The 25,642-nt window shown below is 37.7% G+C and overlaps 2 protein-coding genes across 4 annotated transcripts; both read right to left on the reverse strand.

The window, feature by feature from the left end:
* Positions 1 to 2,988: 2,988 nt before the first annotated feature.
* On the reverse strand, positions 2,989 to 13,785 carry LOC131956682 (uncharacterized). 2 transcript variants are annotated; one of them, XM_059321229.1, is made up of 6 exons: positions 13,571 to 13,785; positions 12,534 to 12,671; positions 10,903 to 11,005; positions 10,362 to 10,486; positions 3,787 to 3,878; positions 2,989 to 3,034 (listed from the first exon to the last, which is right to left on the reverse strand). In XM_059321229.1, exons 2-6 carry the CDS (start codon positions 12,669 to 12,671, stop codon positions 3,004 to 3,006), a joined length of 489 nt encoding a protein of 162 aa, XP_059177212.1. In that variant the 5' UTR covers positions 13,571 to 13,785; the 3' UTR covers positions 2,989 to 3,003. The 2 variants fall into 2 exon arrangements, with proteins under 2 accessions (XP_059177212.1, XP_059177211.1); XM_059321228.1 differs by lacking the exons at positions 2,989 to 3,034; positions 3,787 to 3,878 and adding exons at positions 8,219 to 8,364; positions 8,765 to 8,856 and having other exon boundaries at positions 13,571 to 13,773.
* Positions 13,786 to 19,312: 5,527 nt separating this feature from the next.
* On the reverse strand, positions 19,313 to 24,942 carry LOC131956680 (uncharacterized). 2 transcript variants are annotated; one of them, XM_059321224.1, is made up of 7 exons: positions 24,877 to 24,909; positions 24,504 to 24,547; positions 23,859 to 24,009; positions 22,936 to 23,038; positions 21,892 to 22,013; positions 20,841 to 20,932; positions 19,313 to 19,443 (listed from the first exon to the last, which is right to left on the reverse strand). In XM_059321224.1, the coding sequence occupies exons 3-7, from the start codon at positions 23,997 to 23,999 to the stop codon at positions 19,416 to 19,418; spliced, it is 486 nt and encodes a 161-aa protein (XP_059177207.1). In that variant the 5' UTR covers positions 24,000 to 24,009; positions 24,504 to 24,547; positions 24,877 to 24,909; the 3' UTR covers positions 19,313 to 19,415. The 2 variants fall into 2 exon arrangements, with proteins under 2 accessions (XP_059177207.1, XP_059177208.1); XM_059321225.1 differs by lacking the exons at positions 24,504 to 24,547; positions 24,877 to 24,909 and adding an exon at positions 24,917 to 24,942.
* Positions 24,943 to 25,642: the final 700 nt, after the last annotated feature.

The following is a 25,642-nucleotide window of genomic DNA, read 5'->3' on the forward strand; positions in this document are numbered from 1 at the left end:
GGGGGAGGGGGGGGGACACTTGAAATTTTCAGGGGGGGACGGTCAACATTATTCGGGGGGGGGGGGGGGGGGAACACTAGTAAAAATGTATAATTACTATATAAAATCCATCTCGTTCGGAGGGGGGGGGGGGGCGTTAGACTCCCCCCCCCCCCCCCCCCCCCTCCGAAGAGATGCCTGGAGGAAACTCTGGTGACCTCCATTTCAGAAATCTTTCAAAATGTGATGTGTGAAAAATAAAAGTATTGATAGCAGCGTGTTATTTTAAATTTTAAGGTGTGTACAATGTGTTTAAATTGTGTGTAAAAATCTGCTACCAACGAATTTTGTTTTTTTACTCAGATCTACTTAAAAATGAAAGATTACACTAGGCTGTGTACTTAAGTGTAGGATAATTGATTTAGACCGAACTCAATAAGAACTTTAATTTTCTTTTAACATCTGACATACGCCAGATTTATTCATTATCTAACAAGCATTGAAGATTAAAAATAGCAGGTCAATTAAGAATACCATTATTCTGCTAAGTCTGTTGTAAACGACTTATTGACCAGGACATAATTACTCAGGAAGCCATCGAACAGCTTAACGTGTGGGTTGTCATTGATTCTACCTGATGTGCTTAACCTCATTTTGTTTAAGTCAATGGTCAAACGGAACTAATTTGTCTTATGCGAAAGAGTAAAAACTGTGCCAACTATACGAAAATTTTAAGTCGTTATGTAAATAAACCCTTTTCCATTACTTATAATAATACTATTGGATGCAAGTAAAATGCACGGCCTGTGTTGTTGTATACTTTAATGGTTCTAGAACCTATAGCGAAGACTGACGGACGGACGAAATTACTGATATACACTCCATTACTTATAATAAGACAATTCGATACAAGAAAATTCACGGCCTGTGTTGTTGTATACTTTTATGGTTCTAGAACCTATAGCAAAGACTGACTGGCGGACGTATATATATATATATATATATATATATATATATATATATATATATATATATATATATATATATATATATATATATATATATATATAATAGGCCTTTATCAATAAAGAAACAAATCCAATCAAGATATATATATATATATATATATATATATATATATATATATATATATATATATATATATATATATATATATATATATATATATATATATATATATATATATATATATATATTCATATATATGTGTGTGTATGTGTGTGTGTGTGTGAATGTATATATATATATATATATATATATATATATATATATATATATATATATATATATATATATATATATATATATATATATATACTTCCGAATTATATTATGAGAATATTGTTTATAGAACAAGAAGAATTCTCCATCTTATTTTTTTTTTGCGTTCGTGTCCAAGACACACAGGGCAGATGAAGTAGAGTTCATATGTTACAAAGACCACGTACAACAGGGGGATAATGTGGTCAGTACTACCCTCAGCCGACTTTGCTTCCCTAACGTGAGTCAGGTACCATTCAGAGCTGCGTGAACTCTAGTTGCATAATGGAGCCTATGATTCGAACTCATGACCCTCGGATTAGCATACGGGAGGTTTACCCACCCGACCACGCTATCCCCATATTACCTATTGACACTTAATTGGATAGATAAAGGATCGCTAGTTTCACAGGCATCAGCATATTATGAAGAATCCTCAGGTATAAAAACCCAGCGACTATATTTTCCCTAACTTAGGCTGGGTACCTACCAATACTGGATGGTCTTCGTGAAGTTCTAGGAATTAAGTTCTAGCCTGTTAGGAGCCATCATGTTATCAATAATCCATCGAACACTCTAAATATCCTTTTCATACAATTCACATAATTTTTCTCCGTCTTGTTATAACTGAGAGGCTAGCGTGAAGAAAATTATTGTACAAAATCTAAACAGGTATAAATCTACTTCAATTGGGACGACGTTGCATAGTGCTAGAGAGCGAGACTGCTAACCCAAAAGTCTCGAGTTCGAATCCTGGTTCTATGCAGTAGTTCATATGGTATATGGGTAAAACTACTCACACTTCATATGTAGTATGTGGCTGAAACCACATATACCTCAAGTAGCATGTGGTTGACATAACACATCAATTATAAACAAACACAATATATATATATATATATATATATATATATATATATATATATATATATATATATATATATATATATATATATATATATATAACGTTAACTCTGAGCTTTTTTAATCAGTTTTAAAATGTAATTGAAGATAGATGGGAAGCAACCTATGACATTTTTAGAACAAACTTTATCACAGTTATTTCTTCCTAGGCCTAACGATCTATATAAATTCTATCTAGGATGCCTTAAAGAAACTCTAGTAAAGCAATAAATAACAACCCAGCCGATCCAATCGTGTTCCATCTTGAAGACAGCCGATTAGACCCTGGTTACACTACAGGTCGTAGGGTCGGTGGTGAGGTATAGGGCTAGTAAGTAGGTCACCAACCAGTTATACGGATCAATAAAACCTGCATGAGCCGTAGAACTGTTTATTGACCTACTTACCAGCCCGATAAGCTCCATGTCAGAGCGCTTGTCATTAAACCATATGAGTAGATTTATCGAAAACCATATTGTCTAGGGCTCTTTAGTTAGCAGCTTTCATTAATAAACCCGTCCAAATAATGGGTCAAATTTTATGAACAAATTTCAAATCATCAACAAACAACTGAAACTACTTACTAAAATATGTATCCACCCCTCTCCCCTTCCCCTGTTCCCTTCTCATTACTTATGTCTACGAGAGAATACAAAGGGGGTGGAAGCTTTAGGGACAGTGACGTTTACAATGAAACAAATCTAAAAGAAACGATACACTAAGAACCGTAAAGTTGTCAAATTATATTTAATTTTTTTAAAAAAAGCCAAGCTGTCGTGACGTAGTGTTTTGACGTAGCTGTGATGTGACGACACCTTGTTGTGACGTAGCGGGGGCAGTTTAATAAGGTTGTTGACCTATGTAATTGCCACTAAAAATTAAATAAAAAGAAAACATTTCATTTTGAAATATATTTAAGAAGAAAAACACATTTAATGTATTTTTAAATATATTCTTCTTTAACGTATTTATTTGTTATTCTAATATTCTATTCTATTTGCTTTAAATATTTAAAATATTGAACAATTTTTGAACATTTTTGATTATTGTTTGTGCTAGTTCCCATAAAAATGCGCAATCGAAAAAATACGCAATCGAAAAACTGCGCAATCGAAAAAATACGCCATCAAAAAACTGCGCAGCTGAATACTGTGCATACAGGAAAAGGAGTAAATACAAATTAATTAATCTAATAGACTCTTCTTCTTCTTCTCCTTCGTTCTTAATTTTTAGTGTTGGAAGCGATCCCCTCCAACACAATTATGTATACATGTCAGGTTTCGACTCTGATTTCAGCCTATTTTCTTTTTTGGATTTGTCTAACCAAGAACAAACTACAAGGCAGCAGTTGTTTGATTTTGGAGTTGTCTCTCCTAGAAGAGTGGCTGTCCCCAACAAACGAGCCTCATCTGCCCGAGGGTTAAAACTCGAGACTTTTCGGTTTAGCAAACATGAGGTTTACTGACTCTACCACGATGACCCCTCTATGCCACAGTGTACACGTATTTATTCTTTGTTACTGTCTAAAAATGATTGCTTCTTTGTGCGCAGTATTCCGATGCGCAGTTTTCCGATGCGCATCTTTCCTGTTACCGGTTCTGTTAATGACCTGTCTCTACTTACGGTGGATCGTATTTACAGACAACCAGGTTCTCCATCCAACCATTGCAGTGGGTGACTGCACAGCCAACCCGTTTGGTGGCCCTCCATACAACCTATGTAACATAGAAAATATAGAACACATTTTAGAACATGCTTGTCATACAAAGAACACACTTTAGAACTAACTAGTCATACACAGAACACAATCTAGAACATACTTGATACAAAGAACATAATTTAGAACACACTAGATATATATAGAACACAGTTAACAAACGTACCAAATGCATCAAATACTCTTTAGTACATACTTAATACAAACAACACACTTTAGAACCTTTAAGTCAAGAATATAAGTTTAACAAGAGCATTTTTTATGTAAACCTTCTAGGTAAATGCAATTGTTAATATTTGCACGTATTTATAGCAATTATTGTAAATATTGTCCGTGACTTCTGCTGACTATAGCTCTCCAGAGTTCTCTGTCCTGCTGGAGAAAGAGGCCGCCAACTAAAGTTCTCCAGTTCTCTGTCCTGCTGGAGTATGGGCCGCCAACTACAGCTCTATGGAGTTCTCTGTCCTGCTGGAGTATGGGTCACCAACTACAGCTCTCCAGAGTTCTCTGTCCTGCTGGAGTATGGGCCGCCAACTACAGCTCTCCAGTTCTCTGTCCTACTGGAGTATGGGCCACAAACTACAGCTCTCCTGAGTTCTCTGTACTGCTGGAATATGGGCCACCAACTACAGCTCTCTAGAGTTCTCTGTCCTGCTGGAGTATGGGCCACCAACTACAGCTCTCTAGAGTTCTGTGTCCTGCTGGAGTATGGGCCACCAACTACAGTTCTCCAGAGTTCTCTGTCCTGCTGGAGTATGGGCCACCACCTACAGCTCTCCAGAGTTCTCTGTCCTGCTGGAGTATGGGCCACCAACTACAGCTCTCCAGAGTTCTCTGTCCTGCTGCAGTATGGGCCCCCAACTACAGCTGTCCTCCTGGAGTATGGGCCACCAGAGTTCTCTGTCCTGCTGGAGTATGGGCCACCAACTACAGTTCTCCAGTTCTCTGTCCTGCTGGAGTATGGGCCACCAACTACAGCTCTCCAGAGTTCTTTGTCCTGCTGGAGTATGGGCCACCAACTACAGCTGTCCTCCTGGAGTATGGGCCACCAGAGTTCTCTGTCCTTCTGGAGTATGGGCCACCAACTACAGTTCTCCAGTTCTCTGTCCTGCTGGAGTATGGGCCACCAACTACAGCTCTCCAGAGTTCTCTGCCCTGCTGGAGTATGGGCCACCAACTACAGCTCTCCAGAGTTCTCTGTCCTGATGGAGAAAGAGGCCGCCAACTAAAGTTCTCCAGTTCTCTGTCCTGCTGGAGTAAGGGCCCCCAACTACAGCTCTCCAGAGTTCTCTGTCCTGCTGGAGTATGGGCCACCAACTACAGCTCTCCAGAGTTCTCTGTCCTGCTGGAGTATGGGCCACCAACTACAGCTCTCCAGAGTTCTCTGTCCTGCTGGAGTATGGGCCACCAACTACAGCTGTCCTCCTGGAGTATGGGCCACCAGAGTTCTCTGTCCTGCTGGAGTATGGGCCACCAACTACAGTTCTCCAGTTCTCTGTCCTGCTGGAGTATGGGCCACCAACTACAGCTCTCCAGAGTTCTCTGCCCTGCTGGAGTATTGGCCACCAACTACAGCTCCCCAGAGTTCTCTGCCCTGCTGGAGTATTGGCCACCAACTACAGCTCTCCAGAGTTCTCTGTCCTGCTGGAAATGGGCCGCCAACTACAGCTGTCCTGCTGGAATATGGGCCGCCAACTACAGCTGTCCTGCTGGAGTATGGGCCACCAACTACAGCTCTCTAGAGTTCTCTGTCCTGATGGAGTATGGTTCCCCCCCCCCTTTCGACAACGACGTAGTTAAGACATGTATATCCAAAGTATCACCAAGTAATAAACAAATACTTATTGATGATGTATTTACTTATAAACTTATAATATTGCTTGAAACAGAGTTTCTTGCAAGCTATTCTAACTGTTCAGATGAAGCAATGGTATGCTTGTTTTATAGTGAAGCTGCTCTTAAGTAATTAGTCATAATTAAGAAAGCTTGTAACTAATCGGGATTCTTTTTCAACAATTTTGTGTTATGCTATACATTCAACTGCAATTTGTGCAATTCATTAAATAGTCCAACGACTCACGTCAAGAAAGTGAGCCTTAAATCAAGGACAAGCATTTGATGGAAGTATTTGATAAACGTGTATATTTGCAATGCTTAAAGTACTACTTCCGGTAACCGGCAACTACTCACAATTTCTCAGAAAACAAAGAATTAGGTCTTCTGATTATATGTGAAATTCTTTCTATATTTTTTAGCCCAATTGTGAGCCCCTTTACTGTTAAATAAGAATATTCGAGAAAGCTTGGGAAAGATCACTACCGCTTTTTTTTCTCTACTACGAATGACGTTCAAATATGCTTATCTTTTCCGACGACTACTGTTTATTTTCCTTTGGTTTTACTTCCACACCATAACTAATACGAACGCATACACTTACATCCAAGTGTACATATATAAACGTACATTTAAACGTATTCGTATAAGTAAACGATAACTGGTACTACACCCCCATCCTCACTCCCAACCACATCCACGTCCACACCCAAGCCAACACCCACACCTACAACATACACCTACATCTACACCTGCATCTGCAATTACATTTACACCGACACCGACGTCGACATCGACATCGACATTACATCTTCGCCTACGACTATGCCTACACCTACGTCTACATCTACATTTACTTCCACACCAACTACCCGCCCACACGCACACGTACAGGCACACGTACACGCACACGAACACGCACACGTTCACACACATTTCCACGCACCGGTACACGCACATGTAAACGCACACATCTGTGAAACTTTCAAGGACACGCAAGTAACTTTATCAAACAAATTAGTGTTCTAAAATATTGCATTACAGAAAATAACGATGACTAATTGCTGTCAACCTCGTCCTTTTAGCTTTATCGCATTTCTTTCGATTTTCCTGTAAAACATAATGCTATTGTAGGCTAACTAATCCATCGAGTACTGGAGTGAAATTTTTGTGTTTCACACTCAGTATTAAGAGCATTGCAAGAATAAATGTGATGTAGGAAAGCCAAAATTACTTTACCTATCTCTAGCTAAAACAAAGAAACATGGGGCAGATGAAGTAAAAGTTCAACTGGTTCGAGCAAACACTTCGTATGAAGGGATAGCGTAGTCAGCACAATGCCCAGCAGTATTTGTTTCCCTAAAGTGAGTTAGGTACTCATTAGAGTCGGTGGACTTGTGGACGTTCGACAGATATGAACCCGGATTCGTACTCGAGACTCTCGGGTTAGTAGTCTAGCACTCTACCGCTAAGCCAGGCCGTCCTACAATTATTTTTTTTAAATGCTCAGGACTTAAGAAAATACAAACTAGCTTTTTTTCTAGTAAAAACATTTTTTACACATGTTGGGGAATAATTCTTTTCAACTTTCATATATTATGAGACAGCGGGTCGAATGGTAGAGCATACGGCCTCTAACCCGAAAGTTCGAATCCAGGTTCAAATCTATAGAACGTCCCCGAGTCAAACAAGCTCTGATGGGTACCTGACTCTTGTTAAGGAAAGTAAGTACGGCTGGGCATAGAGCTGACCACATAATCTCTTCAAATGCCGAGGTATCTGAAGCAGTTGAACTCTACTTCATCTGCCCCGTGTGTCTTGGGCACGAACGGGAGTGATATCACAGGAATAGGTAAGCTCTACTTCATTAATTGCACCAGTGACTGTCAGATTAGAAAGAAAAACTTTACTTAGCTGACTTTAGTAATTTAATATAGCTTGCGATATAATGCAATCATCATTCACGATGATGGTAAAAACTAGACAAGTCCAAAAGCTGAAATGTAACAATTAGAAATTTATCACAGTTTAATTCTCCTTTCGGACATTATCATCGAAAGCAGTGTAGAGTTAATTGTTGTGGTTTTTTTTTTTACAACGAGATATGAAGTGATGATGTGGTCAGCACTATGCCCAGTCTCGATTTTTTTTACGTCAACCAGGTACCCATCAGAGCTGAGTGGACTCAGGGGCGTCCTAGAGAATCAAATCTGAGATCCGAACCCGAAATTTCAGGTTAGCAGTCGAGTGCTCTACTTACTTCAACCACGTCGTTACAATACATTAAGTACAGAATACACTCATACATTGAAAAATACACCTTATAAACGTCATATATATTGAGATAACTGTGTTTGACTTTGTTCTAAACATTCTATAGGTTGCTTCCCTTCTTTTTTCAAATGGATTTTTCACACGCATAAGAAACCATTTGGAAGCTTCGTGGACAGTGACGTTATACAATGGAACAAATCTAAAAACAAAACATACACTAGGAAACAGTAATGTTGTCAAATGGTATTTAATTTTTTTTTAAAAACATATAGAAAAGCTTTTGTGACGTAGTGTTGTGACGTAGCTGTGATGTGACACGTTGTTGTGACGTAGCGTGGTGGGCAGTTTAGTAAGGTTGCTGACCTATATAATTGCCGCTAAAAAGAAAAGAAAAAAGAAAACATTATTATAAAATATAGTTGAGTAGAAAAACATATATTTATTGAACTATAAACACTTTTCTTTCTCGTTATTACTTGCTATTCTAAATGTCTATTGTTTTTGTTGTTTTTTCTCTCTTTTTTTAATAAATAAAATATTGAACGATAGGCAAAAAGAGAGGAAATCAAATTCTGAATATCAAATATTTAAAATAGTAAACCCTAGACACACAGATCATATTCAGGAAAAACAAATTCTGAAAATCAAGTTTATGTTTTAAATAATACAATTAAAAGTCATGATGAATTTTCATAAATTATAAAATTCATTATTTCTTAATTAATTATGCAACACATTTATAAGATTAGTTGTGCTAATGGCCCTGTCTCTACTTACGGTGGATCGTATTCACAGACAACCAGGTTCTCCATCCAACCATTGCAGTGGGTGACTGCACAGCCAACCCGTTTGGTGGCCCTCCATACGACCTGTGCAAAATAGAACATAATAGTAATACATAGAACACACTTCAGAACATAGCAGACAAACATAGAACACACTTTAAAACATACTAGTCATACATAGAACACACTTTAGAGCATACTAGCCATACATAGAACAAACTTTAGAACATACTAGTCATACATAGAACACACTTTAGAGCATACTAGTCATACATAGAACAAACTTTAGAACATACTAGTCATACATAGAACACACTTTAGAGCATACTAGCCATACATAGAACAAACTTTAGAACATACTAGTCATACATAGAACACACTTTAGAGCATACTAGTCATACATAGAACAAACTTTAGAACATACTAGTCATACATAGAACACACTTTAGAGCATACTAGTCATACATAGAACAAACTTTAGAACATACTGGTCATACATAGAATAAACTTTAGAACATACTAGTCATACATAGAACAAACTTTAGAACATACTAGTCATACATAGAACAAACTTTAGAACATACTAGTCAAGCATAGAACATACTTTAGAACGAAAAAGAAATGCTTGTATTATGGGGTTTGTTAAGAATAATTAAAGTTAACTAAAAGCGCAGATTACGGACATCTTTCGACATTTGAAGGCAAATTCAGGGCATCTGCTGCTATACAGAAGACACTTAAGAAATTACTTTTAAATAAACCGGGAGTAATCTCCCTTAAACTTTCTCGAATATTCTTATATAACACTACGGGGGATGGCTACTCGGGATAGACATGATTTTTAACCTATTTTTAAAATACTTAAACTTTTTAAAATAGATAAGAATCTCGTAGAAAAAAGAATTGCGCACCAGGTGAACAACAAACAATATGTGTATAATAGTGCGAAATATTATTAGTATTTCATAAATTCATATGCGTTTTTTGAGAAATCGGAAATAGCGTAAATTACTACTTCCGGTCAACCAAAATTACTTAAAATTTGATAGAAGGTAGAGAATTAGATCTTTTACTTGTGAAATTTCATTAATCTATCTGAAACAGTACTTAAGTTACAGGCTTTTGAAAAACTAAATGTAGAATAAGTTCCACTTCCGATTATCGGAAATCGCTGAAACGTTGACACAGAACTACAAATTTGATATAGTACCTATATATGAAATTTCATCAACGTAGCTGTAACGGTACTAAACTTATCTTTTTCACAGACACACACACACACACACACACACACACACACACAAACACAGACATACGAACAAAATTGCAAAACTATGTTTTTCCGACTCAGGGAGGTGTAAAACATCGAGATCTGTGAATATCTCTTTTTTTTTTTTTTTTTGCACGATTACAATACTTCCTCTATAGGCCTACTTCGTATACGAGAAAGTAAAAATCGAAATTTGGACTTCAAGGAAATTTTCTTCGCTCATTGTGTATCTACATATGCTTTGTTTGCCTTTAGAGATGCATGTGTTACTTTAAATATTGCCGTCACCTACCTATTAACTGCCAAGCTTTGAACTTACTTGAGTGTAGTGGCCGCACGAGAGGTCAGCGAGACACGGCCAGGCAGGGTCAAGCGTGGTGGGTTCCTCATTGAGCCAGCCGGTCAGTGAGGCGAGGGCCAGGGCGGTGTTGTTGTGGTTGATAGCTGAGGGTAGGGGTTAGACACGTCATTGTAGGGGAGGGGTGGACGGGGGGGGGGTGTAAGATCGCATGTCGTTGGGTTCGATATTTTTGGATATGGTGGATATGTTATATTAGCGGTTACAGGTTATTGATAACATTGTTAATGCGGTTAGATATGACATGCTTTTGATGATATGTTAACAGAGGATAGATACTACGAACTTCTGGGGTAGATATGACGTCACTGAGGTTGCCATCGTGTCACTGGGGTATATCACTGAGGTAGCTATAATGTCACTGGGGTAGTTATAACGTCACTGAGGTAGCTATCACTGAGGAAACTATGTGTTACTGAGATAGCTGTTATGTCACTGAGATAGCTGTCATGAAACTGAGCAAAGTAAGTCTCCACGTGCATGCTGTAAGAATTGTACTCACGATAAGAAGCGTAAATATTTTCTCCGTGCGACATGGTGCTGTGTTGGAAGACGCACCTCATGGCGTGCAACCCCGCATCTCTAGCAAGAGCCGGACTCCATTTCTGATAAGTGAAAACACCCGTGGTGTACGTGATAGTATATACAAAAATTTGACTAAAAAAATAATCTTCAGCAGGGTTTCTTTCAGACTTTTTTCTCCGGGGGACTTTGGAGTTAAAAGAGCACCGGGTCGGCGTTGTCAAGTCGGTAAAGCTCATGGTTGCTAAACAGAAAAGCCTCGAGTTCGAACCCTCGGGCAGATGAGGCTCGTTAGCTGGGGACAGCTACTCCTCTAGGAGAGACAACTCCAAAATCAAACAACTGTTGACTTGTTGTTTGTTCTTGGTTGGACAAAGGCTATGGAAGCAAATCCAAAAAGAAAAGCAGGCTGAAGTCGGAGTCAATGGCCTCAATCGCGCATAACCAATTGACACGTATATTTAACTGTGTTGGAGGCGTGATCGATTCGGCAAAGCTCATGGGTGTAATTTCGAAAAAGTCTCGAGTTCAAATCCTCTGGCAGATAAGGCTCGATCCCTTCCAACACTAAAAATTAAGAACGAAGAAGAAGAAGATCTCAAGCAGAAAAATACGGCAGAACTACGGTTGGGCCTACGACCTGGTATTAGCAGTCTGCTACTAGTAAAACAAGTAAGGTCTGTGTGTGTGCAGGGTATTGTATGGTCGGTGTAACGCCCAGTTACTGACACTGTTCACTGGAAGTGTCACTAACCCATTACAGTTTTCTTTTTAAAACATGGATTCCACTCTAAAATGAAAAAAATAAATTCCATTCTAAAATTAAAAAATAAATTCCATTCTAAAATTAAAAATTAAATTCCTTTATAAAATTAAAACATCGATTCCAATCTAAAATTAAAACATGAATTCCATTCTAAAATAAAAACATAGATTCCATTCTAAAATAAAAACATGGATTCCATTCTAAAATACTTACTGAGTACTGTCAATAAAATTCCGAAACCTTCTCTTACCCCCCCCCCCTACAAAGGGCCCGACACAGTTTATGGGGTATCCCTAAGAAGACTTTCAGTTTTACGATTATGTACTCCACTATTTGACCATACCGTCAAAAAATTACTCGAGGCTATGATTCGTACAACCGTCTAAACTTGAGCAAAGATTTCAGACTAACGACTAGGTGTCTTCAGCAAGTCGTAAGTGTTGATTACACATCTCCTTACCAAGTAAGGTAAGTGTTGATTACACATGTCCTTACCAATGTAGGTAAGTGATGATTACATATCTCCTTACCAAGTCAGGTAAGTGTTGATTACACATGTCCTTACCAAGTCAGGCAAGTCGTGATTACACATGTCCTTACCAAGTCAGGTAAATGTTGATTACATATCTCCTTACCAAGTCAGGTAAATGTTGATTACATATCTCCTTACCAAGTTAGGTAAGTGTTGATTACATATCTCCTTACCAAGTCAGGTAAGTGTTGATTACATATCTCCTTACCAAGTCAGGTAAATGTTGATTACATATCTCCTTACCAAGTCAGGTAAGTGTTGATTACACATCTCCTTACCAAGTCAGGTAAGTGTTGATTACATATCTCCTTACCAAGTCCGGCACCTTAAGCTCTCGACGTGCCTTGTTGTGGTACTCAAGAAACGCTTGTCTGCCGGAGGGGCCCAAGTTGACTGGCATGGCGGCGTCTGAGAACTGGGTCAGTCCCACGATCAAAACAATCAACAACATCTGTATGCATTAAATATACAGACAAACAATGAACGTGGTGCTTTGTATTCTAGATCAACAATAGGAATAAAGAATTAAAAAATTGCATCTGGAATTGAGTTTTTGGATCGGTATTTCTAAATCTTCAAATATTTTTTTCAATGGGTAGATAACTGCAGAATTACAATTTATAATGCCCCTGTCCCTCTCTCGCTTCTCCCCCCCCCCCCCTCCTCCCGCTGTCCAACATCCAACAGTTAACCTACAACACCCAAATGCAGAAGCGTAGCGAAGGGGGGGGGGGCAGTGGGGTACATATGTCCCCGGGCGCCGACCTTAGGGGGCGCCAAAATGGGTTGGAAGAACACATTAAAATCTCATTTTAGGTGCAGTTTTGCATTATAAATATAAAAAAAAAATATGGGGGGGTGCAAATGGAAAGTTTGAGGAAGAGGGGGTGCAAATGGAAAGTTTGAGGAGGGGGGGGGTGCAAATCGATTGTTTGATGGGTGGTGCGAATTGAAAATTGAAGGTTTGTTCCCGAGGGAACGCCAAATTGAAAGTTTGTCCCCGGGCGCCGGGAAGGGTCGCTACGCCTCTGCCCAAATGAAAACGAACCAACAGCTCCAGAATGAAAATAAACCTATCACTCCAAGCTGTAAACAAACCTGGTCTTACCTACAGCTAAGTCTAATACACGCCTGTACATATAGGCTGTAATTAAACCTGCAATTAAGTCTAATATAAACATGTACCTACAGGCTGTAAGCATACCTGTAGCTAAGTCTTACACAAACCTGTAGCCGCAGGATGTAAACACACCTACAGCTAAAAAATTAAATGTCTTACACAAATTTGAAGCTAGATTATGTAAACAAACCTGTAGCTAAATCTTATACAAGTTCTGTACGAATTCTTACCTCTACGCTTGACACAACTCCACAGATCTAAAGAATCCAAGTTTAACAAAGACACTTGAGAAATATTGTCACCTTTCTGCAAATATTGGCACCTGTCTGCAACTGTCTCCTCAACCTCAGCTATGATCTCGCTACAAAATCTGGATCTGGCCCCCAACTCAGAAACCCCGGGCAGGTAACCTAACCGTAAACAGGATCTAATGACGGCTTCTAATTGCTTTTTCTTGTCTAATGACGTTGTCACCACCCCTGTGCCATGTCTGATCTGTTTTATTGACACTTAACACGTCGCCGTTTTGACTTAATGAGATCGTTGGCATAATGCTTACCACATTATCCTCTTATGGGCCGAGGTCAATGAAACAGATGAACTCTACTTCATCTGCCAGATGTGTCTTGGGCACAAACGGGAAAAAATGGATATGGATATAATAGTTGAATATAATTTTACATCAAGCTTTGATAACTTAAGGAGGCTAAAGAGAGGGTGGGGGTTACAGAAAACTCATGGTATTATGCAAATTTATGATTAATTCTAAGCCTAGTGACTTATTTTATCATGACGTGCAGACACGAGCAATAATTTATGGTTCCACCCCGTAACCCCCCCCCCCCCCCCCCTATTTCTATGGAATCATATGCCAGTAATTAACTACCAATTTATTTGAGTTCTTTTTTTTTGTCACAATCATATTGATATTAAGCGCGGATGAATGACTGGATTTTCTGGACAAGAAAAATATGTTTTGCATTGAACAAAAAATTAGAAAATAAGAACCATCATTTTATTCTGAATTTAAAATAAGAAACAATGTAAAAAGTCAATACATTGGTAGCATTCGGTAATTCACACAAAACATCTTTCAAACATTTATAAAAACTAGAAGTCATGTGACTTGTTACAGGATGTGATGCAGCGTGTCTGGATGACGTCATTTTGGCTTTTTTACAATTGACGCTGTCTCTGAAATAAAACACATATTCAAACACTGCCATATATACAATGCTACACGGGGTCAAGACACTACGAACAAAAAGTGTTTGTATGCACATTATACAAACACACAAACCCGCGCCAACGAGAAAACATAGTACACGCATAGCCAGCAATGTTTAATATTGTTTGGATTTGTATTGGTGTATGTGTGATATGTTATGACAACCACATACCACTACATATGAAGTGTGTAATTTTACCCATATATCCTATGTTATGATCAAGCAGAGACCTCGGCATATTAACTACTGTATTCAACCAGGATTCGAACTCGAGACTTTCGGGTTAGCAGTCTCGCTCTCTACCCGCTAGGCCACGCCGTACCACCGATGAATCAAATGAAGTAGATTTATACCTGTTTAGATTTTGTACAATAATTTTCTTCACGCTAGCCGCTCAGTTATAATAAGACGGAGAAAAAAAAATGTGTGAATTGTATGAAAAGGATATTTAGTATTTAGAGTGCTCGATGGATTATTGATAACATGATAGCTCTGAACAGGCTAGAACTTAATTCCTAGAACTTCATGAAGACCTACCAGCATTGGAAGGTACCCAGCCTAAGTTAGGGAAAATATAGTCGCTGGGTTTTTATACCTGACGATTCTTCATATCCTGAGGCCTGTGAGACAAGAGTAGTATATCAGGTCCCTTTTGCGCCGCAGGAGCAGGAGCAGGAGTCGGAGGGACAATGAGATATAGAAAAATACTCCGGAGGATGGGGATGGGGATGGGGAGGAGGAGCAGGTGGGTGAAGTGGGAGTAGGTGGGTGAAGAGGGAGCAGGAGTAGGAGTAAAGAATATATAGTAAAATACTCCACCACCTGGGTGAGGTGGGTGAGGAGGTGGATGTTAATTTTTATTTTATTTTATTTTATTTTTTTTATTTTTCATCATCTGTTAACTTTAAGGTTCTCTAACTCTATATATTTAAATACATTTTTTATTCAACCGAGTTAACTTTCCCTAACGTAAGTACATATAAAGGGTATTAATTAGTTTACATTTTTGCAGCTGGGTTTATTTTAACTGCTCCCCGTGCGCTCTTGTTTACATTTTAAAAGTCGTGTCGCGTGTCTTCCCTAATAGAGAAACGAGAGGAAAGACAACTGTTCTAAAATTAGAACAGCCTTGTTTACAGACACGAGTAACGTCCTTTGTGAAGAAAAAATTCTCGCCAGAATGCTTAACTAAACATTCAATTTCTTTAACAAGTTAAAAAATAATTTGACAACATTAAGACGCCTCCCTTTTTGTTTTCTGTGACGACAAGGCACAATACACTTTTGTATTTTATGTCTCAAGTAGAGGGGTGGGATACTTTTTTCTTTGTAAGCGTGTTGTAAACAAAGGGTAGAGGAGACATTTTGAAAACATACTGATGTTTAACTATGATTACAGACCTCAACCAAAAAAGTCAACCTCTCTACATGAGTTTAAAATGTCTACATTAAATTTCACCAAAATAATGACGTAAAAACTAAATATGATATGACGTTAGCTTACATATCATTCAATCAAATCACTCTAAAGTACAAATCAATTTTAAAAAATCAATAAAAATTAAAAAGTTAAAAATTAAACTAATTATAAAATTAAAATTTATAAAATTTAAAACAAATAAACAAACTCATTAAAAACAAACAAATAAAAAAATAAACAAACAAAATATAAACAAAATAATTAAATTAAAATTAAAGATAAAATCAAATTAATTAAAATCAAACTAATAAAAATCAAATTAATTAAAATCAAACTAATTAAAATCAAACTAATTAAAAACTCATTAAAAACAAACAAACTCATTAAAAACAAATAAACAAATTACGTAACTAGGTCACCGGTGGTGATTACGTAACTAGGTCATCGGTGGTGCATACGTCACAAGGTCACCCCTCACCTGACCTACTGACCTACTGACCTACTTCTCCTCCCCATCCCCCTGCTCCTGCGCCTCCCCCTCCCCACCCCATCCCCATCCTCCTCCGGAGTATTTTACTATATCTCATTGTCCCTCCGGCTCCTGCTCCTGCTCCTGTGGCTCAAAAGGGACCTGATATTCTACTGACAAGCGATCCTTTATCTATCCAATTAAGTGTCAAACACGTAATATGGGGATAGCATGGTCAGATGGGTAGAGCTTCCGTATACTAATCAGGGGGTCATGAGTTCGGATCCCAGGCTCGAGTCTGTAGCTGAGTCCACCGAGCTCTGATTGGTACCTGACTCATGTCATCTGCCCTGTGTATCTTGGACACGAACGAGAAAAAGAAATAATAAGATGGTAATTACAGCTTTATATCAGAGCAGATAATAAGCTTGTTTTATAAACAATATCCTCATTAGATAACTCGGAAAATATATATATATATATATATATATATATATATATATATATATATATATATATATATATATATATAGAATCAATCCCAACCCACACGTTAAGCTGTCCGATGACAACCTGAGTAATTATGTCCTGGTCAATAAGTTGTTTACAACAGACTCAGCAGAATAATGGTATTCTTAATTGATCTGCTATTTTAATGTTCACTATAATGTTGGATAATGGATAAATCAGGCGTATGTCATTAATGTTAAAAGAAAACTATAATTATTAATTTTCAAATCAATTATCTAAATCAATTATACCACACTAAAGTACACTACCCAATGTTGTTCTGTTAAGTAGAGCTGAGTAATAAAAAATTTGGATTACTTTTTACTTTCTCGTATATACGAAGTATAGAGAAAGTCTTGTAATCGTGCAAAAAAAATCGAGATTTTTACAAATCTCGACGTTTTACACCTCACTGATACGGAAAAATGTAATTTTGCAATCTTGTCTGTATGTCTGTGTGTCTGTCTGTGTGTCTGTCTGTGTGTCTGTCTGTCTGTCCGTGTGTAAACACGATAACTTGAGTACCGTTACAGCTAGGTTGATGAAATTTCATATATAATTATTTTATCAAAATCGTAGATCCGTATCAACTTTTGAGCGATTTCCGATAACCGGAAGTGGTACTTTTTCTACTTTGAATTTTTCAAAAGCCTATAACTTGAGTACTATTTCAGATAGATAAATGAAATTTCACATGTAATTAAAAGATCTAATTCTCTACCTTCTGTAAAATTTTGAGTAATTTCCGTTGACTGGAAGTAGTACTTTTCGCTACTTCCGATTTCTCAAAAAACTAATGTAAATTTTAAAAGTACTAATAATATTGCGCACTATTATGCGCTTTTTTATTTAGCGTTCACTTGGTGTGCAATTAATTTGTCTACGAGATTTTATTCTATTTTTAAAACTTTAAGTATTTAAAATGGATTAAAAATCATGTCTATAGCCCGAGTTCCCATCCCCTGTTATTTTATATAAGAATATTCGAGAAAGTTTAGGGGAGATCACTCCCGGTTTATTTTTTCACACAATTTACACACAATTTACAGACTTTAAAATTTAAAATAACACGCTGTTATCAATGAAAAACGTGGGGTGCCGAAGTAAAAATTATATTACTATTGATTAGATAATACTATTGACTTTTATTAGGGAGCTTGTAGAGAGTCAACAGTATTAGAAAACTGTAAGAAAATCACGGCGCCCCACATTTTTGATCGCTTATAGTAGAGTGATCGCTTGCATTATTGTGATGTATAACATTTATTTTCTACTTTTTAGTTCAATCAGAAAACGTGGGTTTTTTTTAAACTTTTTTAATGATTATTATTTTCTACTTTTTAGTCTTTGTCTGTTTGTTTGCATTAAAATCTTGCTATCGATTTTATCTTTTCACTTTTTTTTGGGTAAACGAAGACAACTCGTAAAAAGACAACTAGTAAAAAGACAACACGTAAAAAACACGTTATGTGAATACGTTACTGACTAGAACACATACATTTGAACCCGTGTCGAGTGGGATAGCAATCGTGTGTCCAACCACTCGACCATATCGTCTCCCCCATACTGGCCACCAGTTGTTACGGTTGTTTGTACACAGATTACAGTTACTGGGTTATGTCCCTTTTTCCCCACGTTTTTACTACAACGAGCCGACCCGCGGCGTATCATACGCCGCTTTTTAGTTGATTTATTTTCTACTTTCAGTAATTCATAATTTGTGAATTCGACAGTACCAATGCTGCCACTGAAAATATTTGCTTTAAAACACTAACCCCCCTCCTTTCCCCTAACCCCGACCCTACACCCCCCCCCCCGTGAAAGCAGCCTCCTCTTAGTTACCTCCTGTAAGTTTAAAGTCGGTTCAAACTTAATTATCTGCCCCTATAGGCCGTCACTAAACCTGGCTGTACGGTTTGTAAACATTAACGTGACCACAGCTCAGCAGACCATGTGGGGGTGGGGTAGGGTGGTAGTGAAAGTGATAGAGAGAAAGAGAGGGGACTGTAAGGAGGCGCTTGCAGCTTGTTTTCTAACGGCTCGCAGAGGAGAATTATATATATAGATTATATAGCGGTCTAAAATGCTCAATAAAATGTTTCCATGGATCATATTAGTAATAATAACAATTGAATATTCTATTGTCATCCAAAACAAAGCTTCCCTGAAAATTTCAGCGCGCTAGCTAACTGGGAAGTGCCAGAAATTTCGATCGCAAGATTTGATTGGAAAGACAGAGACGAAAGCAAGTTAAAGAAAACGTGGGGAAAAAAAAGTCTCGAGTTCAAACCCTCTGGCAGATAAGGCTCGATCCCTTCCAACACTAACAATTACGAACGAAGAAGAAGAAGAAGAACTCTATTTTATTTTCACACATCACATTTTGAAAGATTTCTGATATGGTGGTCACGTGACTGCATGTGATGTGTGTGTCTGGGTGACGTCATTCACGGTTCTTGACCAATGACGTTGCCTCTGGAACAAACAAAAAACACAATGTGTTTAAATTCCACCATATAAGGTCTACACGTTACACATAATTAAGCAACATTAGGAGCATAAACTGTTTTAATACACACACTATTCAAAACACACACATCGCACACACACACACATAAACATAAACACACGCGCAAACACAATCGTGCTAATAAGAAAACAGGCAACACAACACTAGTTAGAAATAATTTAACCATACAAACTTAATGAATCTGGTTATGTGGAGAAAAAAACAATATCAAGAATCAAGGTGAAGGGGGTATCAGTTACTGTCTGGTGGTGTAGGCCCAATATACTCGACTCTATGCTACCTAGGGAGAAGTCTAATTTCACTTGTTGTATACTTACGGTGGGTAGTATTCACAGAACTTGTATACTTACAGTGGGTAGTATTCACAGAACTTGTATACTTACAGTGGGTAGTATTCACAGAACTTGTATACTTACAGTGGGTAGTATTCACAGAACTTGTTGTATACTTACGGTAGGTAGTATTCACAGAACTTGTTGTATACTTACGGTGGGTAGTATTCACAGAACTTGTATACTTACAGTGGGTAGTATTCACAGAACTTGTTGTATACTTACGGTAGGTAGTATTCACAGAACTTGTTGTATACTTACGGTGGGTAGTATTTACAGAATTTGTTGTATACTTACGGTGGGTAGTATACACAGAACTTGTTGTATACTTACGGTGGGTAGTATTTACAGAACTTGTATACTTACGGTGGGTAGTATACACAGAACTTGTTGTATACTAACGGTGGGTAGTATTTACAGAACTTGTTGTATACTTACGGTGGGTAGTATTTACAGAACTTGTTGTATACTTACGGTGTGTAGTATTACAGAACTTGTTGTATACTTACGGTGGGTAGTATTCACAGAACTTGTATACTTACGGTGGGAAGTATTCACAGAACTTGTTGTATACTTACGATGGGTAGTATTCACAGAACTTGTTGTATACTTACGGTGGGTAGTATTCACAGAACTTGTTGTATACTTACGGTGGGTAGTATTCACAGAACTTGTTGTATACTTACGGTGGGTAGTATTCACAGAACTTGTTGTATACTTACGGTGGGTAGTATTCACAGAACTTGTTGTATACTTACGGTGGGTAGTATTTACAGAACTTGTTGTATACTTACGGTGGGTAGTATTCACAGTACTTGTTGTATACTTACGGTGGGTAGTATTCACAGAACTTGTTGTATACTTACGGTAGGTAGTATTTACAGAACTTGTTGTATACTTACGGTGGGTAGAATTCACAGAACTTGTTGTATACTTACGGTGGGTAGTATTTACAGAACTTGTTGTATACTTACGGTGGGTAGTATTCACAGAACTTGTTGTATACTTACGGTGGGTAGTATTCACAGGCGATCATGGTACGATGCTTGCCCTTACAGCTACTGATGGCGCAGCCAACGTATTTTGTTTTCTTCCATATGACCTATACATAAAGTAGATATTCAGTCATCTTAATAAACAATTATACGTTGCGTTTATCTTTGGTTTAATTACCTTCATATCTCAAGAATGCCAAGTATTTCTGTACTAATCCATATCCCTCTTTATATCCAGCTTCCTAGCGACCTCTAGCCATATTCTTAACCTTGTCCTAAATCCTATCCTGATCCCTATCTCTATAGACGTAATTTTTACGAATCGGAGTTTGTCCTGTTTTCTCGAAATCATGTTTGATCGTTTGGGAAAAACTCCTTCGGGCAAGAGTCTTTTGAACGTTTGTCACATAAACCCCAATCCTTAACCCTAATTGTAACGCCATCCCTCATATAACCTTAACCTATACTTTTCTGTATTTATCTCTGAATTTCCGAGGGGTAATAGACCAGGGATAATGTCCCATTGCTTTATGGGGCGGTGTTGAAAGACGTCTAGGTTATTGACCGGTGGTGTAAAGAGCATTGAGGGGTAATACCCCAAGACACGCCCAAACCTGGGTGTAATGACGATGGAGGGGTGATGCCCAAGGGTAACACTACAAATCCTTACCCAGGTGTAATGACCACACTTCCATTAACTGCGTGTAATGACCACACGCCCTTACCTGAGTGTATTGACCACACATTCCCTTACCTGGGTGTAATGACCATGCGCCCTTACCTGAGTGTAATGACCACACATTCCCTTACCTGGGTGTATAGACCACAAGCCCTTACCTGAGTGTAATGACCACACATTCCCTTACCTCCATTCTCTGAGTGTAATGACCACACGCCCTTACCTGAGTGTAATGACCACACGCCCTTACCTGAGTGTAATGACCACACGCCCTTACCTGAGTGTAATGACCACACGCCCTTACCTGAGTGTAATGACCACACGCCCTTACCTGAGTGTAATGACCACACGCCCTTACCTGAGTGTAATGACCACACATTCCCTCACCTGGGTGTAATGACCACATTTGTCTCTCATGCACTTCCATTTGGGCGGGTCGGCGAATTTCTTCTCGTCCACCCAGCCCTTGACTGCCGCGGCTGCGTCACTTAAGAGGTTGCCGGGTTTGGCTAGGTGAAGCAGAGTGAACTTAAAATGAGCCGGTGTATAGCTAGGCTCTGATACAGATGACTGTTTTACAGGTGAATTGAAATACAGGTAAAACATGGTTTTGGTTTTGAAATACAGGTAAAACATGGTTTTTGTTTTGAAATACAGGTAAAACATTGTTTTTTGTTTTGAAATACTAGTAAAACATGGTTTTTGTTGAGTTTTTTTTTTTTATTTGTTCAGTGTTTATTTAGGTAAATTTCTTCAATATATCGGAAAAATATCTTTATTTGTGCTGGGTAAATGTAAAATTTTAATCAATCAAAATTTGAAGACTACTGAAATTTATTTTGCAACTAAAACGAAAATTTTACTTTCTGGCAAGAGAGACAACAGGTTATCAGAAGAGGGCGAAAATGTTTCACAAAGAAAGACGTTTAGCATGATAAAAATAAAAGTGTTGAGTCAGCCAATAAAATAGAGCAAAGGATGTTTTAAATATTTTCAAAAATAGACCGGTTTGTTTTTCTGAATATAAATGTATGCGTGTGTGTTTCTGAATATAAATGCATGTGTGTGTGTGTGTGTTTTACGCAGTGCGAGTACCTGGGTTGTTGAAATGTGTAGAAATAAATAAATAAAAATTTGCTTTAATATTAATAGTGTTATAGAGCGGGTGGGGCGCCCTGCTCCCCTCCTGGCTATGCCTCTGGTAGCAAAAAATAATATTTAAAAATATACGTATGTATATCGGTTCAAAAGCCTTTAGAAAATCTACGTATGTATATCGGTTCAAAAACTTTACAAAATATTCGTATGTATATGGGTTCAAAAACTTAAGAAAATATACGCATGTATATCGGCTCAAAAAACTTTAGAAAATATACATATGTATATCGGCTCAAAAAACTTTAGAAAATATACATATGTATGTCCGCTCACCTGATGATGCATACATATTTTCTCCGTACTTTGTTTTGCTGTGTTCGAAGAGACACTTGGCGATGTGATTTTTGGCATAGTCTTCGGCGTTTTTGTGCCATTTCTAAGTTTGGCACAAAGAATATACAAGTAACTATAAGATGTTTAGTGGTAAGGTGGGTTGTTATAAAAAGAAAGTAAAGTACCCGTTCAAGCCTTAAGGTCCATGGGACAGGTGAATTAGAGTTTACCTGTTTCATTGACCTTCGCATATGAAGGGATTGTATTAATATTCTGTTTCAATACATATTTGTATGTAACTTTTGTCTTGTTTAAAAAACAACATATTATTAATATACGTTGACTTTTTTGACAATGTATTTTTAACACTAAAAGTACCTAATTAGTTTGTGATAAGACCTAATTTAACGGTTTTGACGAATTTTAGTTTTTTATTATTTAACTTTAGTTATTTTAGTACACTATTCAATTTATTTTACGTTTGTAAAATAGTATAAGTTAAAATATAATACTAATGTTAGAGTATCGTGTTAATTAAATGTGTTTTAACATCATGATGTGTGAATATGTTATGATATCAAATGTGTGTCGTATTATGGCAATGTGTGACGTAGTATGACATGACAATGTGTGACGTATTGCGGCATGGCGATGTGTGACGTATTGTGACATGACAATGTGTGACGTAGTATGACATGACAATGTGTGACGTAGTATGACATGACAATGTGTGACGTAGTATGACATGACAATGTGTGACGTATTGTGACATGACAATGTGTGACGTATTGTGACATGACGATGCATGACGTATTGTAACATGGCGATGTGTGACGTATTGTGACATGATGATGTGTGACGTATTGTGACATGACAATGTGTGATTCTAGTGAGTTAAGACGACCAGGCTCCATTCAACCTACCAACGGTTTGGCTCCGGCTTTAGCACGCGCATCATTGTGGGCTTTTACGAATGCGTTTTTGACGTCATCAGTTAATTTGAGCAGCTCAGCACTGACGTAGAGGGGAAGTAAGGCTAAGGCAATCGGAAGATAACAACGCATGATGGAAGGCCTAGAAATAGAAAAAGAACACATGGTTAATCTTCCTGGTGAAATATAACTAAAGCTGTAGGCAAGCCATATGTAAGTCACTGTTATATTTACTTTGGGGATCTCTCTGTTAAATGATACGATAATTTATTGGAGGTCACATTTTTCAAGTGGTCTAATGGTAGAGCTAAGCTTTACGAGCCGGGCCGGGCCGACGGAAATATTGTTCTGGCCACTTCATATTATTCAAAACACACATTTTGGTTGGAGCCTGCTTCTGACAACAGTAAACAGTAACGATGAATCGATATAAGATCTAATAATAGATCTAATAAATAAATAATAAATCGAAACGAAAAATGGTATTATTTTTTAATTCGGGTTAACTGGCACATTTATAGTAGACAACTTAAAAACGTATATATATATATATATATATATATATATATATATATGCAATGTTACATTCATACTTATTGAATACGTTACTAGGTTTAAATCCACAAATAGGCCTACCTGTAATACAGTTTTTCACTACACTGCTATCCCAAAGAAACGTTCATAAATATAAAGTTGTCCCATTAGCGTTTACCAATGAACAGTAAACACGTAAATATGTCAATATTGATTTTAGTTTTTTTTTTTTTTTTAATTCCGACATCTTTTTCTCAAGTCAATGTCAGCATGTAATTTGATTGTTTGAGTTTCTGTTCATGTGCTATAAACCACTTATATCCAGGTCAACCAATTAAGGTTTTTAATTCACATACATTTCATGCTAACATCGATTTTTATAGTATGTTTAACAAGAGTCGGAATCAGATAAATATGTAGTCAGATATTTCGAAAATCGTAGGTTGTAGATAAAGATGCCTAACCCAAACCTTACCCTAACATTCGCACTAAACAGTTTTATTGCTGTGGGTTACCTCTGACACTTGCCAGATTAATTTTTTCCTATAAAACCAAACCAAGATGTTTTGTAACGTGACGGTTTAAAAGTAGCCCAAGCGATTCATTGAACTTGCTAGATCTGTTGCATTGTGTGCAGGCAAATCTCAACTAAAAAACAAAAACAATAGGCGACTTTTTTTTTCTCGTCAATTCAAAACCATCGCTCTACCCCGCTTGATCGTGTCTTACATGGTGTGGATGCTGTTTAACATACACAAGTAGATCCTAGATTCATCATAATGAAAACATAAACAAGTGAATCAGTGTTTCATAGAGAGGTAGGGGGTCTAGTGGGGGTGGGGGTAAATTTGGAAGTGGGGGGGGGGGGGCTTAAAGTAGTCCTCTTTAGACCTAGCAATCCTTATACACTTGTAAGCATGAGTATGCGCGTGTTTATGTATCTAAATATGTTTTTGAAGCTACGCATATTTGGGCTGAACTTCATCCTCTTTTTTTTAATGTATAGGAAAATGAGTAACATAGCGACCAGAGCTTAATGACGTTTTTTTCTATATTTATTTTTCTACTTTTTGCATTGGTGTCATCCCAGTAAATGGCGTCACCCGATGCGGCCCACACCCCTCGCCCCCCCCCTCGCTACGCTACTGCCTACCACACACACACACACACACACACTGAACTTTGCTAATTACACCCCCTCCCCCATGGTCAGTCACGTAGTTTACAGCCGACACATATGA

This window comes from Physella acuta, unplaced genomic scaffold (assembly GCF_028476545.2).
Source record: "Physella acuta isolate Inbredline_101_S28 unplaced genomic scaffold, ASM2847654v3 ptg001169l, whole genome shotgun sequence".
Lineage (NCBI taxonomy): Eukaryota > Metazoa > Mollusca > Gastropoda > Physidae > Physella > Physella acuta.